At 42.1% G+C, this 14,560-nt stretch overlaps 4 protein-coding genes and 1 non-coding gene across 5 annotated transcripts; 3 read left to right on the forward strand and 2 right to left on the reverse strand.

Annotated features, from left to right (window-relative positions):
- Window positions 1–1,089: 1,089 nt before the first annotated feature.
- On the forward strand, window positions 1,090–4,814 carry LOC133835078 (probable aconitate hydratase, mitochondrial). Its single transcript, XM_062264940.1, has 4 exons — window positions 1,090–1,190; window positions 1,864–3,495; window positions 3,564–4,067; window positions 4,150–4,814. The coding sequence occupies exons 1-4, from the start codon at window positions 1,158–1,160 to the stop codon at window positions 4,336–4,338; spliced, it is 2,358 nt and encodes a 785-aa protein (XP_062120924.1). The 5' UTR covers window positions 1,090–1,157; the 3' UTR covers window positions 4,339–4,814.
- Window positions 4,815–4,938: 124 nt separating this feature from the next.
- LOC133835080 (uncharacterized) lies at window positions 4,939–5,806 on the forward strand. Its single transcript, XM_062264942.1, has 2 exons — window positions 4,939–5,466; window positions 5,514–5,806. The coding sequence occupies exons 1-2, from the start codon at window positions 5,056–5,058 to the stop codon at window positions 5,733–5,735; spliced, it is 633 nt and encodes a 210-aa protein (XP_062120926.1). The 5' UTR covers window positions 4,939–5,055; the 3' UTR covers window positions 5,736–5,806.
- Window positions 5,807–6,334: 528 nt separating this feature from the next.
- LOC133835079 (GMP synthase [glutamine-hydrolyzing]) lies at window positions 6,335–9,649 on the reverse strand. The gene is made up of 9 exons (XM_062264941.1): window positions 9,542–9,649; window positions 9,161–9,465; window positions 8,615–8,915; window positions 8,443–8,539; window positions 8,014–8,383; window positions 7,557–7,749; window positions 7,074–7,478; window positions 6,822–7,013; window positions 6,335–6,756 (listed from the first exon to the last, which is right to left on the reverse strand). Exons 1-9 carry the CDS (start codon window positions 9,629–9,631, stop codon window positions 6,655–6,657), a joined length of 2,055 nt encoding a protein of 684 aa, XP_062120925.1. The 5' UTR covers window positions 9,632–9,649; the 3' UTR covers window positions 6,335–6,654.
- On the reverse strand, window positions 8,996–9,126 carry LOC133835419 (small Cajal body-specific RNA PsiU2-38.40.4). Its single transcript, XR_009893575.1, has one exon. It is a non-coding gene; the product is annotated as a small Cajal body-specific RNA PsiU2-38.40.4 (non-coding RNA).
- A 2,161-nt stretch (window positions 9,650–11,810) lies between the features above and the next one.
- Window positions 11,811–14,507, forward strand: LOC133835076 (protein MCM10 homolog). Its single transcript, XM_062264939.1, has 2 exons — window positions 11,811–13,107; window positions 13,167–14,507. Exons 1-2 carry the CDS (start codon window positions 11,901–11,903, stop codon window positions 14,330–14,332), a joined length of 2,373 nt encoding a protein of 790 aa, XP_062120923.1. The 5' UTR covers window positions 11,811–11,900; the 3' UTR covers window positions 14,333–14,507.
- The last annotated feature ends 53 nt before the right edge of the window (window positions 14,508–14,560 follow it).

Consider the following 14,560-nt stretch of genomic DNA (forward strand, 5'->3'; position numbering starts at 1 on the left):
AGAAGAGATGTGGGAAGAGATTGCCAACGCAATGGAAGGTCCAAGGCATCCAAATTTGAATGTCGATAGATGGAAGCGCGATAAATAGGGGGAACGAACTATTGATAGTGAGCACAATCGATATTCGACTATAGTCAATTTTAAGCCATCAATAGTGTCATCGATTGTCGCTGTCCAGGGATATTGCAAGATTTTTGTCCCTTCGCCTTTTTAAATACTTCTTCGCCTATCTAGTACAGAATCCTTTTCAAAGTCTGTGCGGTGAATCGCAGTCCAGCTTGTCTGTACTTGACGCACAAGATAATGCGGACATTTGGCATTTATTTTAAATTCGGCACATAAATATAAATGTAGTAAAATGAAGGGATGGGTTTTCATCTTATCACGTTGCCATTTATAGCTGACTGCGCATCACTGATACGAAATCACCCTCACTGCTAATACTCTATTTAGATCAAGTCCATCTGCTTCATTGATACAAGTGCTTACACCAAAACTCAATTACGCCTGTTCGCGTAACGAACGGGTGAAAAAGTAAAGACACTCAGACAGGGAGAAGAAGAATATCAAAAGTATAAATCAATTTTATTTATTTTTCATCAATTGACTCTACTTATTACTGTTTTACATTATAATAAAAAAACTTGCTCTGTAAGGATTACAATCCTATACAAAGTGTTCAAATTGATCGTCTTGTCGATTTTTTGAACATTTTCGTATGCCTCTGTCAATTTCAATTGATTTTGTTAACAATAGCAAAACAAATTGAAATCATTTTAAGGCGCCAAAATTTGCAAGTGTAATAAACACCTGATTTCGCTATTTTATTCGAAAAATATACCGAAATATTAGCCAAAATACGGCCACCTTTTTAGAATCATTGACGCATGATCAATGACGCGGCTCCATTAGTCGTCCCTCTCTTACACACACCCGTTTAAGGAATAATACGGCGGAAGGTTCTACTTAACGGAAATTTCTACGATGCAGCTCAGTCTACACAGCATATAAAACAGCAGAGTTCTGCGATTTGCGCTCAGTCTGTTTTAAAATCTTCCAGCTGAGAGGGCTGAACATTTTGATGTACGACTTGGTGATAGTTTAGTATAAGTTAACAAAGTTCAATATCAATTCAATATACAAAAAATCGCGTAAATATGGCAGTGAGATTAATGAACGCACAGGCACAGGTAAGCACAATTCTAAATAATATCTAAATTCACAACGGGGAGTCAGTACCACCTACACACATATTTTTATTAATGAAAATAGCAGTAGTCCAAGTGCTTGTTGTATGTTTGGAAGAAAATAACAACAATTGCTACACAATGTACGACGTGCTATTAAAATATTTACACACATATTTTTATTAATGAAAATAGTAGTGGTCCAAGTGCTTGTGGTATGTTTGGAAGAAAATAACAACAATTGATACAACATTTACAACGTGTTATTTAAATATTTATTATATATTTACATAAGCATCTTGTTACTCAATGGAACTGATAAGAAGCTAGGTAGCCATACATATATCTTAGTCATATACTTGATCTTATCTGGTGTCACTTTGATAATACGCTCTTCATGTTCAGTACGTATTTTTCCACTTGTTTGAAGAAATATGTTGTTGTTTGTAACTTCTATATCTATAAGTGTACATGATATGCAAATCAAGTGGTTTATTGTTGTCAAAGCAATCAAAAGACTTAATTATAAAATTAGCGATAGTCAAATGATTGAACTTTGAAGTATTGTGAAATGTGTTTTATGTGCATTCGCGCTGTTAGTGCTATTCGACCCATCGACCAGCATTGTTTCCATATTTCTTTTTAAAGATTACTAATTGATTAAACTCTTTTTCAGGTAAGCAAACTGGGCAAAAATGTCGTGGATCCCATGGTGCGTCAGTTCCATGCATCCTGCTACACCGCCTCTAAGGTGGCGTTGTCCAAACTCGATTTGGACTTCTATTTGCCATATGATAAGCTGAGCAAGCGTCTCGACATCGTGAAAAACCGCCTTAACCGCCCTCTGACACTGTCCGAGAAGGTTCTGTACTCCCATTTGGATGATCCAGCCAATCAGGATATTGTGCGCGGCACATCCTATCTGAGTCTGCGTCCCGATCGTGTGGCTATGCACGATGCTACTGCTCAGATGGCTTTGCTGCAGTTCATTTCTTCGGGTCGAAAGAAGGTCGCAGTTCCATCCTCGGTGCACTGCGATCACATGATTGAAGCCCAGATTAATGGTCCCAAGGACTTGGCACGTGCCGTGGATTCCAATCGGGAGGTCTACGACTTTTTGGCAACTACCTGTGCCAAGTACGGCTTGGGCTTCTGGAAGCCGGGCAGTGGCATCATCCATCAAATCATCTTTGAGAATTATGCCTTCCCCGGTCTACTGATGATCGGCACTGACTCGCACTCCACCAATGGCGGTGGTCTTGGTAGCCTTTGCATTGGTGTGGGCGGCGCAGATGCCGTCGACGCCATGGCTGGCATTCCCTGGGAACTGAAGTGCCCCAAGGTGATTGGTGTCAACCTCACTGGCAAGATCAGCGGCTGGACTTCGCCTAAGGACGTCATCTTGAAGGTGGCCGATATCCTGACTGTTAAGGGCGGCACTGGTGCGATCATTGAGTACCACGGCAAAGGCGTTGACTCTATCTCCTGCACGGGCATGGCCACTATTTGCAACATGGGTGCTGAGATTGGTAACACTAGCTCCTTGTTCCCCTTCAACCAGCGCATGGTCGATTACCTTAAGTCGACTGGACGCAGCGACATTGCTGCCGAGGCTCAGAAGTATCAGACCAAATTACTTTCCGCTGACAGCAACTGCGAGTACGATGAATTGATTGAAATCAATCTGGATACACTGGAACCCCATGTCAATGGTCCCTTCACACCCGATTTGGGTCATCCCATCAGCAAGCTGGGCGCCAACTCCAAGAAGAACGGTTACCCATTGGACATCAGAGTCGGTCTGATTGGCTCTTGCACCAACTCCTCGTACGAGGATATGGGTCGCTGTGCCAGCATTGCTAAGGACGCCATGAGCCACGGTCTGAAGTCGAAGATTCCCTTCAATGTCACCCCCGGATCGGAGCAGATTCGTGCCACCATCGAACGTGATGGCATCTCGGAGGTCTTTGATAAGTTTGGCGGCACTGTGCTGGCCAACGCTTGTGGTCCCTGCATCGGTCAGTGGGATCGTAAGGATGTGAAGAAGGGCGATAAGAACACCATTGTCACCTCGTACAATCGTAACTTCACCGGTCGCAATGACGCCAATCCCGCTACTCATTGCTTCGTTACCAGCCCCGAATTGGTCACAGCTCTGTCGATTGCCGGTCGTTTGGACTTTAATCCGTTGACGGATGAGCTCACCGGTTCCGATGGCAAGAAGTTCAAGTTGAAGGCTCCCTTCGGGGATGACCTGCCCGCCCGTGGTTTCGAGCCCTGCGAGGATACCTACATTGCTCCACCAGCTGTAAGTATTTTGTTTATTGCTTGAATCTTGATAGCACTAAAATTGGATTCGCTTTGTTTATCTTTCAGAACGGTGACAACGTTAAGTTGGCTGTTGATCCCAAGTCGACCCGTCTGCAGTTGTTGGAGCCTTTTGACAAGTGGGATGGTAAGGATCTGACCGACTTGACTGTGCTCATTAAGGTCAAGGGCAAGTGCACCACCGATCACATCACGGCCGCTGGCCCCTGGCTGAAGTTTCGTGGCCATTTGGACAACATCTCCAACAATTTGTTCATTGCCGCAACCAACTCCGAGAACAACGAGATGAACAATATCAAGAACCAACGCACTGGCAGCTGGGGCAATGTACCTGACGTCGCTCGTGACTACAAGGCCAACAACATCAAGTGGGTCGCTGTCGGTGATGAGAACTACGGTGAGGGCTCGTCTCGCGAGCATGCCGCTCTGGAGCCACGTCATTTGGGCGGTCGCGCCATCATTGTGAAGTCATTTGCTCGCATCCACGAGACGAACCTGAAGAAGCAGGGTCTGTTGCCCCTGACCTTTGCCAATGCCGCTGATTACGATAAGGTAAACAACTCAAAACAGGCCGGGCGCGAAGAGCACTTATATCAATTTAATTTACGTTAATCAAATCAATGTTTATTGACAGATTCAACCCACGAGCAAGATTTCGCTGCTCAACCTGAATGGCCTGGCACCTGGCAAGCAAGTCGAATGCGAGATCAAGAACGGCGACAAGGTCGAGAAGATCAAGCTGAACCATACGCTCAATGACCTGCAGATTAGTTGGTTCAAGGCTGGCAGCGCCCTCAACCGCATCAAGGAGTTGACCAAATAAGTTACTTACCTCCCTCTCCCGACAGACAGACATACACACACCCGCACCGACAATCTGATTATGGTATTGTTCTTTTATTTCGTTTTATTTTTTTAATGATTTTAAGAAGTGTCAAAGTGCTAATAGTTAACGATGTAAGCGAAATAGCTTTATATACACCAAATTATATACCAAAAATCTTATTTTAAATTGCTTCAACTATTTAGTTGACTATTGTTTTCTTACGAATTTATTTGCTGACCATGTGAATAAATTTGATAGTCAATTCATGTTCACTCTGGGGTGGAAAACATAATGAAAATGTACATTTGTTTAATCAAAACTAAACTTAATTTATAAGTACAGATATTTTTTTCAAGTCGAAGGCCTCAGCAGCCCGAGCTCTCTTTTATATTAAATGTAGTATTAAATACTAGATTTAATATAATAAATAAATAAAATGTATAGTACTATGAGTATGTATGAAAAAAATCAAATCAATTCTTGTTATTTTACTTAAAATTCAAAGTGGCATTGCATAATTTATGTAGCGGACAATAAGTGGCAAGCACGATTATGAAATTATGAAATATTAAAATGTATACATGTATTATAAGCGATGTTAAACAAAAAAAAAGTCAAAATCGAGTCGTACTACATTTATTTTAAAACAGACATTTCAAAAAATTAAATGTGTGTTTCGTTCGACAAATATCTAAAATTATATTTCCGGTAATTATGGCCAGTAAAAATGTGCAGCACCCTTTGAAAAATGAGCAATCTTTGCGCACTAAGCGAAAGCATCAAATGTACGGGAAGCTCATCGATTTGTACAAACATCGTGAGTGCCTTTGGATGGAGAACCACAAAGACTTCTTTAATTTTGCACTAAAAGAAGAGATGTGGGAAGAGATTGCCAACGCAATGGTCGGTCCAAGGCATCCCTATCCGAATGTCGATAGATGGAAGCGATTGATTCATACACTGAGCTATCGCGTAAAGCTGGAACAACTCCACGAGCAGGAGGCCAATTACAGTAATCAATTAAATGAGTTGCCGCCAAGGCTCAGCTATTCGAATAAGTTGCAGTTTCTATTCAAGCATATGTTCGACAGAAAGGATAAGGAATTACCCGAATCCATGTCTTCAGTAAGTAAATAATCAATATATTAACATATTACTAATAATTCGGTTAGATTCCGGTGGATAAATCTGAAGGAGTGGCTCAAGAAAGTTTGGCCGCCAAGTGTATGCGATTGGGACGTGATAAACTCAAAAGTCGCATATCGTTTTCAGACAAGCTGAAGGTGCTAGAAAATTTGAGAAATCGTCGACGCAGAACTTTCACACTGTCACCGGAAGCATTTGCTAGGTTGAAATTGCCGGGAAAGAAGTGCGTCCACTTAAAAGAAGGATGAACAATGAACATTTTGTGCCTTCATAAAATTCGACAATATATTTACATATAGCCTTTTTCGATTTTATTACATTTCTTTTTTGTTTTGCTTTTTTTAATCATAATAATTTGTTTTGCTGTGTTTTTTTTTGCCATTTAAATAGTAAAACGTTTTTTTTATATAACAATTCATAATTTTAGCTTATAATAGTTTTTCTTTTTTTTTATTTCATACTTCTTACAATTTCCTGTTTTGCAAACACGATCTCTTCGAAAACAGTTTTGATGCAAATATACAACGTTCAGAACATGGTTTTTGCATTAGTTTAATATCTGTATATATATATTATATATTTATATATACCATTTATATATTCATATAAATATATATATATAGATAATTATGAATAATAACTAAAAATGCGTAAATAAATTGTTTGTATGTTTCTGTTACGTGTGTTGTTTGTTGTTTTTATGTTTTAGTCTCCTTTTCATAAAAGGAACAAAGCGAACACGTCGCATAGAACATGTTATATGTTTACAGCAATAAATTTGCCTGTGGTGTTCTCTTATTTTTGTTGTTTGTATTTTCTTTGTTTACCATCATTTCGCACTATTTCCATTACAAACATTAATCGATATTATAAACCTGAATTGTATTTGTTATTTTGTTGGTTGTTATTTTGTTTTTTCTTATTTTTTGGTTTTTGTTTTGTTAAAGCGGCACTCTAATTGTATTTACGCTTAGTTGCTCTCAGTTTAGCACTATAGCTGTTGGCTGTCCCAAGATTAGATGAGCAGCAGCAGCAGCAGTTGCAGCAGCGGCAGCGACATCTGCTATTGTCCCATGCGTCTCTGTATTGTTTACCATGCAGTAGTTTATTGTTTCTACATATTTCTATTTCTATGAAATGGCTGTTGTAAGTTTTGGTTTGAACGCATCATTCCCACTCAGTGGTGCCGGGCGGCTTAGCTGTCAAGTCGTACAGTACCCTCGAGATTCCAACCAATTTCGATATATCGCACACAATTTGATTTAGAACCTGTCGTGTAACCCAAATAGAAGTTAAAACAATTCTCATGCTTCTCAATAACAGTTACGTCTTACTTGCAATGGCAGTTGAACTGAACCGGGCACAGCTGGCACACCAGTCATGAAATCGTTCGTTATGAATGGACGCAACACCACTGATCTTCTACAGGAAGGCGTACGATTTATGGGATCACGATCAAAGTGCACGGGTATGAGAATAACGGGCATTTGTGAGATTTTTCTGTACAGTCCCGCTTGCATTATAATCTAAAATTATAAATCAATTAATTGGAGTTTAAGCAATTGAAATGGAAAAGAGTAACCCACCTCGTTGGCAATAGCATCCGCTTCCCGCAGTTGCCGCAGAACCCTAGTGTTAAGCGTTGTGTGCGTTATATCCGTCACCAGATATTGCACAGGTTCGCCAAAGATGTAACAAACCCGATTCACGTTATGCAATATGCGCGGTATAATCTTAGCCAAAAATAACAGATCCGACCAGTTGGGCTCCTGGGTCGTCGTTGACAAACCCACAACGTAGCTGTACGTGCGCTTATCACCTTGCACACCAACCGAACGCACCGGCAATAGCGTGGCCTGAATATCTGAATTGGCAGAGATGCGCAGCAGCTCTTTTTGCTCAGCTTCGCTGGTGGCGCCCGTCACTCGATTAATGAGCGCATGATTCTTTTGCAGTTTATTCTTGTAGTCCACAATAACCCGTGCTATGACCTATGGACCAACAAAGAAGTATAATTGATTGTGAATGCTTTCTGCGTGTGGATAGAAGTTCTGCTGATTGTTACATGCCTGTGTCTCGGAGTAATCCTTTTCCATGTACGCTTCCTCGGCGCACAGTACGCGAATGGCAAGACCTGGGCCTGGAAAAGGTTGTCGTTCGACCAAATCCGCTGGCAGGCCAAGATCATTGCCCAAGTCGCGTACTTCGTCCTTGTGAAAGTCACATAGTGGCTCCACAACGCGTCCAGCACTGCGCAACTCCCTGCAAAGATTTAAAACATTTTTTAGAGGCAAGTTGCAAACTGTATGTTAAAATAGTAACAAATAAGAAGATTAGAGGAGTCTTTAATAATCCACTTAACAAGGGTGAATGCCAGAAACTTACCTACAACTTGTTGTAGGTTCAATTTCTTTTAAGTGTTTTGCTCCAGGAATATGTTCCATGTGAATTTCTAACAATATTCCCAAAGCATAAAACAAAATATAAAACTAGAACCAAATTCATTTGATAATTAATGCTATTTACCTAATCAGATCCGTGTCATTGTGATGCGTCTTGATGGCTTCGGCATTTTTGCTGACCATATTGGATGCGGACTCAATTAAATCGGGCCGGAGTGTTCCTTGTGCCAGCAATACCTCCTCTGGCTTTAGCTTTAGTTCGGCGACCACATCGTTGGTCACCTTTACGAATATATCGCCGATAATTTTTCGCTTCTCTTCCGGATTATAGGTCTGGCATAACATGGGCGTTTCAATGACAGAATACTGTCCAGCTCGCTTTACTTGCGTGGTGCCCTTGAGGAACGTGTAGCCTTCCTTGCGTACTATCAAATCAATGCCAATCTCTCGCAACGATCGCTCCACTTTTTCGCTTTCGTTCTTTCGCATGAAACCTGCAAATATATGAATGTAAGTTTCATGATTTAAAATTTCTACATATTACTAAACTCACCATTATCCACATGCACAGCAATTATCTGGTTGGGATCCACAGCACGTCGAAGCAGCGCAGCACAAACAGTCGAGTCGACACCGCCACTGACTAGCAACTAATATTATAAAAAAAAAAAGAATTCGATAAGCCATTGAATAGGTATGTTGGCAGAATCATTTAAGACACCTACCAAGACTTTGTTGTTGCCCACTTTGTCGCGAATGTAACGTATGCAATCCTCCTTTCGACTGCCCATAGTAAAGTTAGCAGTCAATTCACAAATCTCATAGAGAAAATTAGAAAGAATCTGTTTGCCATTGATGGTAAGATCGACTTCTGGATGAAATTGCACACCATAGATGCGTAAGACCTCATTGTAAATGGCAGTTACAATCCGATTCGTTGACCAGCCGCCCACTTTCAGTTTCTCGCCCACTCGCTCTACACTGTCGCCATGAGTGAGTAACACCGACTGTGTACGACTAAGGCGACTGCAATAGACAATGGACAACAGATACAATTTACGATGTGAGCAGAATAATTCATTTCATTGGATCATAGCGCTTATTGTCAATGTAATGTCACGTGTAGATCAGTTTATAGACTACGCTAAACTGAACTGTTCTTGACATTTTGCTCTGGCAGCATTGTATCAGCAAGCAAGCGGAACTCAAAACTAGCACGCTTTCTTGTTGCTGCCTAACATTAGATGGACTATAGCCGGACGTCGACTTACCTAAACAATGGGCACGATGTTTCAATCTCGATATTCTGTTGACCATCCTCGCGTATATCCGTCTTGAGGACACTACCGCCAAACTCTTTGTTGATTAATTGCATGCCATAGCAAATGCCTAGCATCGGAATTTTCAGTTTAAACAGATCGGGATCATACGTAGGCGCATCCTCAGCGTACACTGAATTGGGTCCGCCGGATATGATGATGCCGCGGTAGCCGCTATCACGTATTGTTGACGCTGGCGTATCCAAAGGCAGAATATCTGATTCCACCAGCAGTTCACGCACCTTGCGATCTATGACCTAAGTGATGTGATGCGATTGAAAACAAATTTAAATTATTATATCGATTGTTATGGCTATAGATTATCGCACTTACCTTGCCATACTGTGCGCCAGCATCGAGTATAACAATTTTATCATGTCGCAGTCCATTCTCCGCTGTCGTTTGAAATAGATTTGAACTCATATCTTTATCGTTGCAGCACTGCGTTCGTGTGTGCGAGAAGGACACACAAAAATGGAAAGATAGAGAGAGAGAACAGGGATTTATTATTTAAATGTCATGCAATCTTACGAAGCGACTAACTAAAACTACCAATGTGCAGCCGATTTGGAAGCCTCTTTATATGCCAATTATAATGCCAGATCTGACTCAGTATATTTATATGTATTTGTGTAATTGAAGCAGGTGCATCAAGGTCGAAAACTGAATTTCAAGCGGTATCAAATATGCAATGAGCAACAACAGCAACTCTGTTAAAACTGGTAAGAAGTGAGGTATCAAGTGAGAAACACATACCGGCAAAATCTTGTGGATCACACGTAGAAACATTCAACAACATGCAGACAAATTTGTCAGGCCGACGCAGTGCGTCCTATTCTCGTGTATTTTTCTTGTGACAATTTCTCTACGATAGATAACGAAACACATTTCCATTTTTGATCAGCAGCAAAAAAATATGAATAAAGGCAGAAGGAGAGCGAGAAGCGAAGAGAAGGCTAAAAGGCGATGCCTTCCTCTTTCTTAAGCATATATTTTTTCATTACCAGTGAGTGGTGAGTGAATAAGCGCTTTGCTTTGGGTGTAAGCTGCGGGTGGGGTGAGCTCGACATTGGTCGATACAAAAACAAAAAAAAACTAAATACTGATTTCGACTTTTCTAAATGAAAAACTACACACACTTGGCCACATCTTTAATAGTATTCTTATGTGTGTGCGTGATGTGACGAGGGTGGGGGTCGGGGGGCCGGCTACTGACCGCGACAGATGACATGCAGAAAGAGCATGAGAGAGCAGATGATGTATGCATGAGTGTGTGTATGGTTAGCATACGTATGTGGGAGAGCAAGGAGAGCAGCGACAGTCAACAGCAGGCGAATGAAAACTCAAAACACGCGCAGGCGATGCAAAAATGCCGTGGAATGCGAAAATGCGTAAAACGAAAAGTGCAAAATGCAACGGAAATTGACAGTTGTTGTTGCTACTGCTGTTATTGTTATTGGTGCATTTTGTGAAATCTTTGACGAGCGTGACAGTGTGACCGTTTCTCCAGCCACCGTTGCACTGCGATAAGGCCAAAACAACAACAACAAACAACACACATAAGGCAAAAGGCTATCAACATGAAACAACAACACCAACGAATAATGTAAATTAATATGCATGTTGGAGATGACACACGTGGGGCCGGGGAATGGAGTTGTTTCAAGATTCTCTAACCACAAAAAAACAAAACACACAACAGCGATTATGTTTATGTATGTGTGTATTGCATGCGGTTTGTGGAAGCGAACACAAAAGTCGGTCAGAACATAGCACACATTTACTTGCGAATGCGAAACAGCAAAACGAAAAAAATATAGACTTCATTCGCGGCTTGGATTATTGAGCATTTCTTACCTGTTAACTAATTGCCGGTCGAAGCAAAAGTACTTTATTTCTTAAACACTAAATACACGCTTCTTCTTGTGTATTTTTTGGGGCCCGGTGTAAGCAGCAGCTTTGTCTTCAGCTCACTCTTTCGTTTTTTTTTTTTTGGCAAATCGGCACCGCGTCCGTGTCTCCGTCCAACCGCAAATATTTGACAATTTTTAGGGCGTTCGGAGAGCCGTTGCAGCAAGCGCGTGGGTGTTTAACGGACGTCCCGTGTTCTTGTTGTCGCTTATACGGGCGAATAGCTGAGTTTTTAGCACTACCCAGAGCATAAAATTAAATTATTACGGTGCTCTGCTACTAAACTTTTCGTGAATAAAAGCCGAAAGATGACATATTGACGAATAACCAAGTGTTGGGTCACGTACCAAAACGAAATGAATCGTTCAGTTCAATTGAACAAGGCGTTATTGTTCATTTAGCTCATTTCTGAAACTACATGAATGTATTTCGGAATTAACCAAAACAAAAATTTTTATTTTTAATTACAATTGATATTTTTCATATGAAAAAATTAAAATTATAAATTACAGTCAGATGAGCAATCGATTGAGTTATTCATAAATAATGAACTAAATGAGCGAACGCATAGCAAATTCAGCTTTTCAACACTTACTGAATAATATTCAGCTGCGTTGCTACCGATAAGTCACGCGATAACCGATAACCGCAATGTTAGTGCTGCATAATGCAGTAATAATGTGTTCCCTGCATACGAGCTGAACCCGCCAAAAAATTTGCGTGCGCGCTATTTCGGACGAAACGTGAAAAATAATAAATTTTCTGTATTAAAACATAAACAATGGGTCCCGCAAATGTATCCCAGTCAGATATTAGCATAGAAGATGAGGATGAAATATTAGCACTTGAAAAACTACTGGGACAAGCTGAAAACGATGATGGTAACAACACGGAAAATGCAATCTCAGCAACTGCACCAACTAGCTCAAAGCCACCCACTTTGGCTAATGCTGTGCCCAAGCTGCGCGAAGACAGCAGCTTTGCCAACGCATTTAGCTACGAGGTGGCAATTAAACCAAGTAAGTCTAACGATGGAGATAAAATAAAACCAACAGAGCCGGAACTCGATTCATCTGACGACGAAGAAGTCAAGAACTTCTTGGAGCGAAAATACAATGAATATGGCAGTGACATAAATAAAAAATTAAAAGACCAACGTGAGAATGCACACGAAAGCAAAGTGGCACGTGAGGTCGATCAATCGTTGCGGACAACCGCGAAGCTGGTCACTTCAACTCCACAGCCAGAGGCGCTGCGCCTAAAAAATCCTCACAATCCGATTCAAAGGAAATCGCTCACTAGTCAGTCCTTCCAAAAGCCACCGCCAGCCGCAGCTAAGACACCAAGCCAACAACCGTTGCAACAAACTGCTGTTGCCACAACCTACACAGATCCTGTGTTCGGGCTGCGCATGATTAATCCACTGATCTCCAGTTCTTTGCTGCAGGAGCGTATGAATGGTCGCAAGGCGGTGCCCTTCTCTGGTCTCGCTTTTCACATAGAACGTGGTGATTTGGCCAAAGATTGGGTTATTGCTGGCGCTTTGGTAACAAAGCAACCTATACGTAACACGAAGAAAGGTGATCCCTACTCCATGTGGACGCTATCGGATCTGCGCGGCGAGGTCAAGACAGCAACAGTATTTCTTTTCAAAGAAGCACACAAAACGCTTTGGAAAACTGCTGAAGGCATGTGCTTAGCTGTGCTTAATCCCACCATATTTGAGAAGCGAGCAGGTAGCAAAGATGTCGCCTGTCTATCAATTGACACTTCACAAAAAGTGATGATATTGGGCCAGTCCAAGGATTTGGGCACGTGTCGTGCAACAAAAAAGAATGGTGAGAAGTGCACTTCGCTGGTGAACCTGACCGATTGCGACTATTGTGTCTACCATGTGAAGCAGGAGTATGGCAAAATGTCCAGGCGCTCGGAGCTGCAGTCGGCGACATCAGGACGCGGTTTAAACGAGCTGCGCAACAAAGTGTTGGGTGAGTTATGATTCTTGGTATTTAGTGCTCAGTGTACTTATATTTACAACACTTTGCAGGCAAAAGCGAAGTATTTTATGGTGGACAATCCTTCTCGGCGGTGCCGGCTCGTAAGAGCGCTAAGCTTATAAACAAAGAGCGCGATCGTCTTAGCAAGCTGGCTGGCTATGACGTCTCCCCGTTTGCTCACAGCGTTGATCATGCCTCCAAGCCCAAGGCCTACAAGCCAGCTGATGTACCCTATGCTGAGCGTGGCGGACCCGTCTCCCGGCTGGCTGGCAATGTGGAGGCATCCAGCAAGCAGCGACATCAGGACCTGGAGCGTTTGCGTTTGCTGCGTGCCGAAAACGAACGATTTGAGCAGGCATCAAAAAAGGAGACTGAAACTAAGACTGCAGCGCCATCGACGCCAATGCCAAAGTCAATTGAAGCACCCAGCACACCACAGAGCGTGCCGGACAAGTTTAAGAATCGTGGATTCTCTTTCGACGCCAGCGTAACGCCCAAACTCTCAGGCAGCGAGAATTTCAGCTTCGATTTAAATGTGGGGGCAAGGCAGGCGCAGAGCGCCAAACTGAGAGCAGCAGCGCTGCTAAAGAAGAAGCCACTGGAGAAGGTAAATCCGAATTCTACGCGGGGCACAGAGACGGGTAAACGGCGAGCCATTGATGACCTCAACGACAAGTTCTCTAGCAGTGCAAAACGTCAGAAATTAGAGGAAGAGGAACGCGAACTGATGCGTAAATCGCGTATTGAACGCATTATGGCAGCCACATCATCGCACTCCAATCTGGTGGAGATGCGAGAGCAGGAGGCTCAGGACGACTACTTCAACAAACTGGAACGCAAAGAAGCAATGGAGGAGAAAATGCTAAACACCTACAAGATGGCCTGCAAGGCCGTCATCTGTCAGCGTTGCAAGTATACAGCCTTCTCAGCTGCGGAACGTTGCAAGGCAGAGAAGCATCCGTTGAAGGTGGTTGATGCACAGAAGCGCTTCTTTCAATGCAAAGATTGCGGTAATCGCACCACCACTGTCTTTAAGCTTCCCAAGCAGAGCTGCAGCAGTTGCAAGGGTTCGCGCTGGGAGCGCACAGCCATGATACGGGAACGCAAAGTTTGCACAGGTCGTGAGTCGCTATCGGTACGTGGCGATGAGGAAACCTTCATGGGCAGCCTGTCCAGCACTGCTAATCTTAATCTACTTGTTCCCGATGAGGAATAATGAATGGCAATTTGACTGGTTTTTGTTAGACAATACTTTTTAATGTAAGATATTTAAGAATTATACATAGATTCAATTTTTATTCTTTAAATTGTATGTGAAAAGTTTTGCATTCTTTAAACAATGTTTCCATATTTAAATTTACTGGAATATAAAAAAGATTTTTAATGCTAAAGTTGTAAAATTGATTTCATCATGTCAAAGGATATGCAAATTGACCTTGCGATC

This window comes from Drosophila sulfurigaster, chromosome 2L (genome assembly GCF_023558435.1).
Source record: "Drosophila sulfurigaster albostrigata strain 15112-1811.04 chromosome 2L, ASM2355843v2, whole genome shotgun sequence".
NCBI lineage: Eukaryota > Metazoa > Arthropoda > Insecta > Diptera > Drosophilidae > Drosophila > Drosophila sulfurigaster.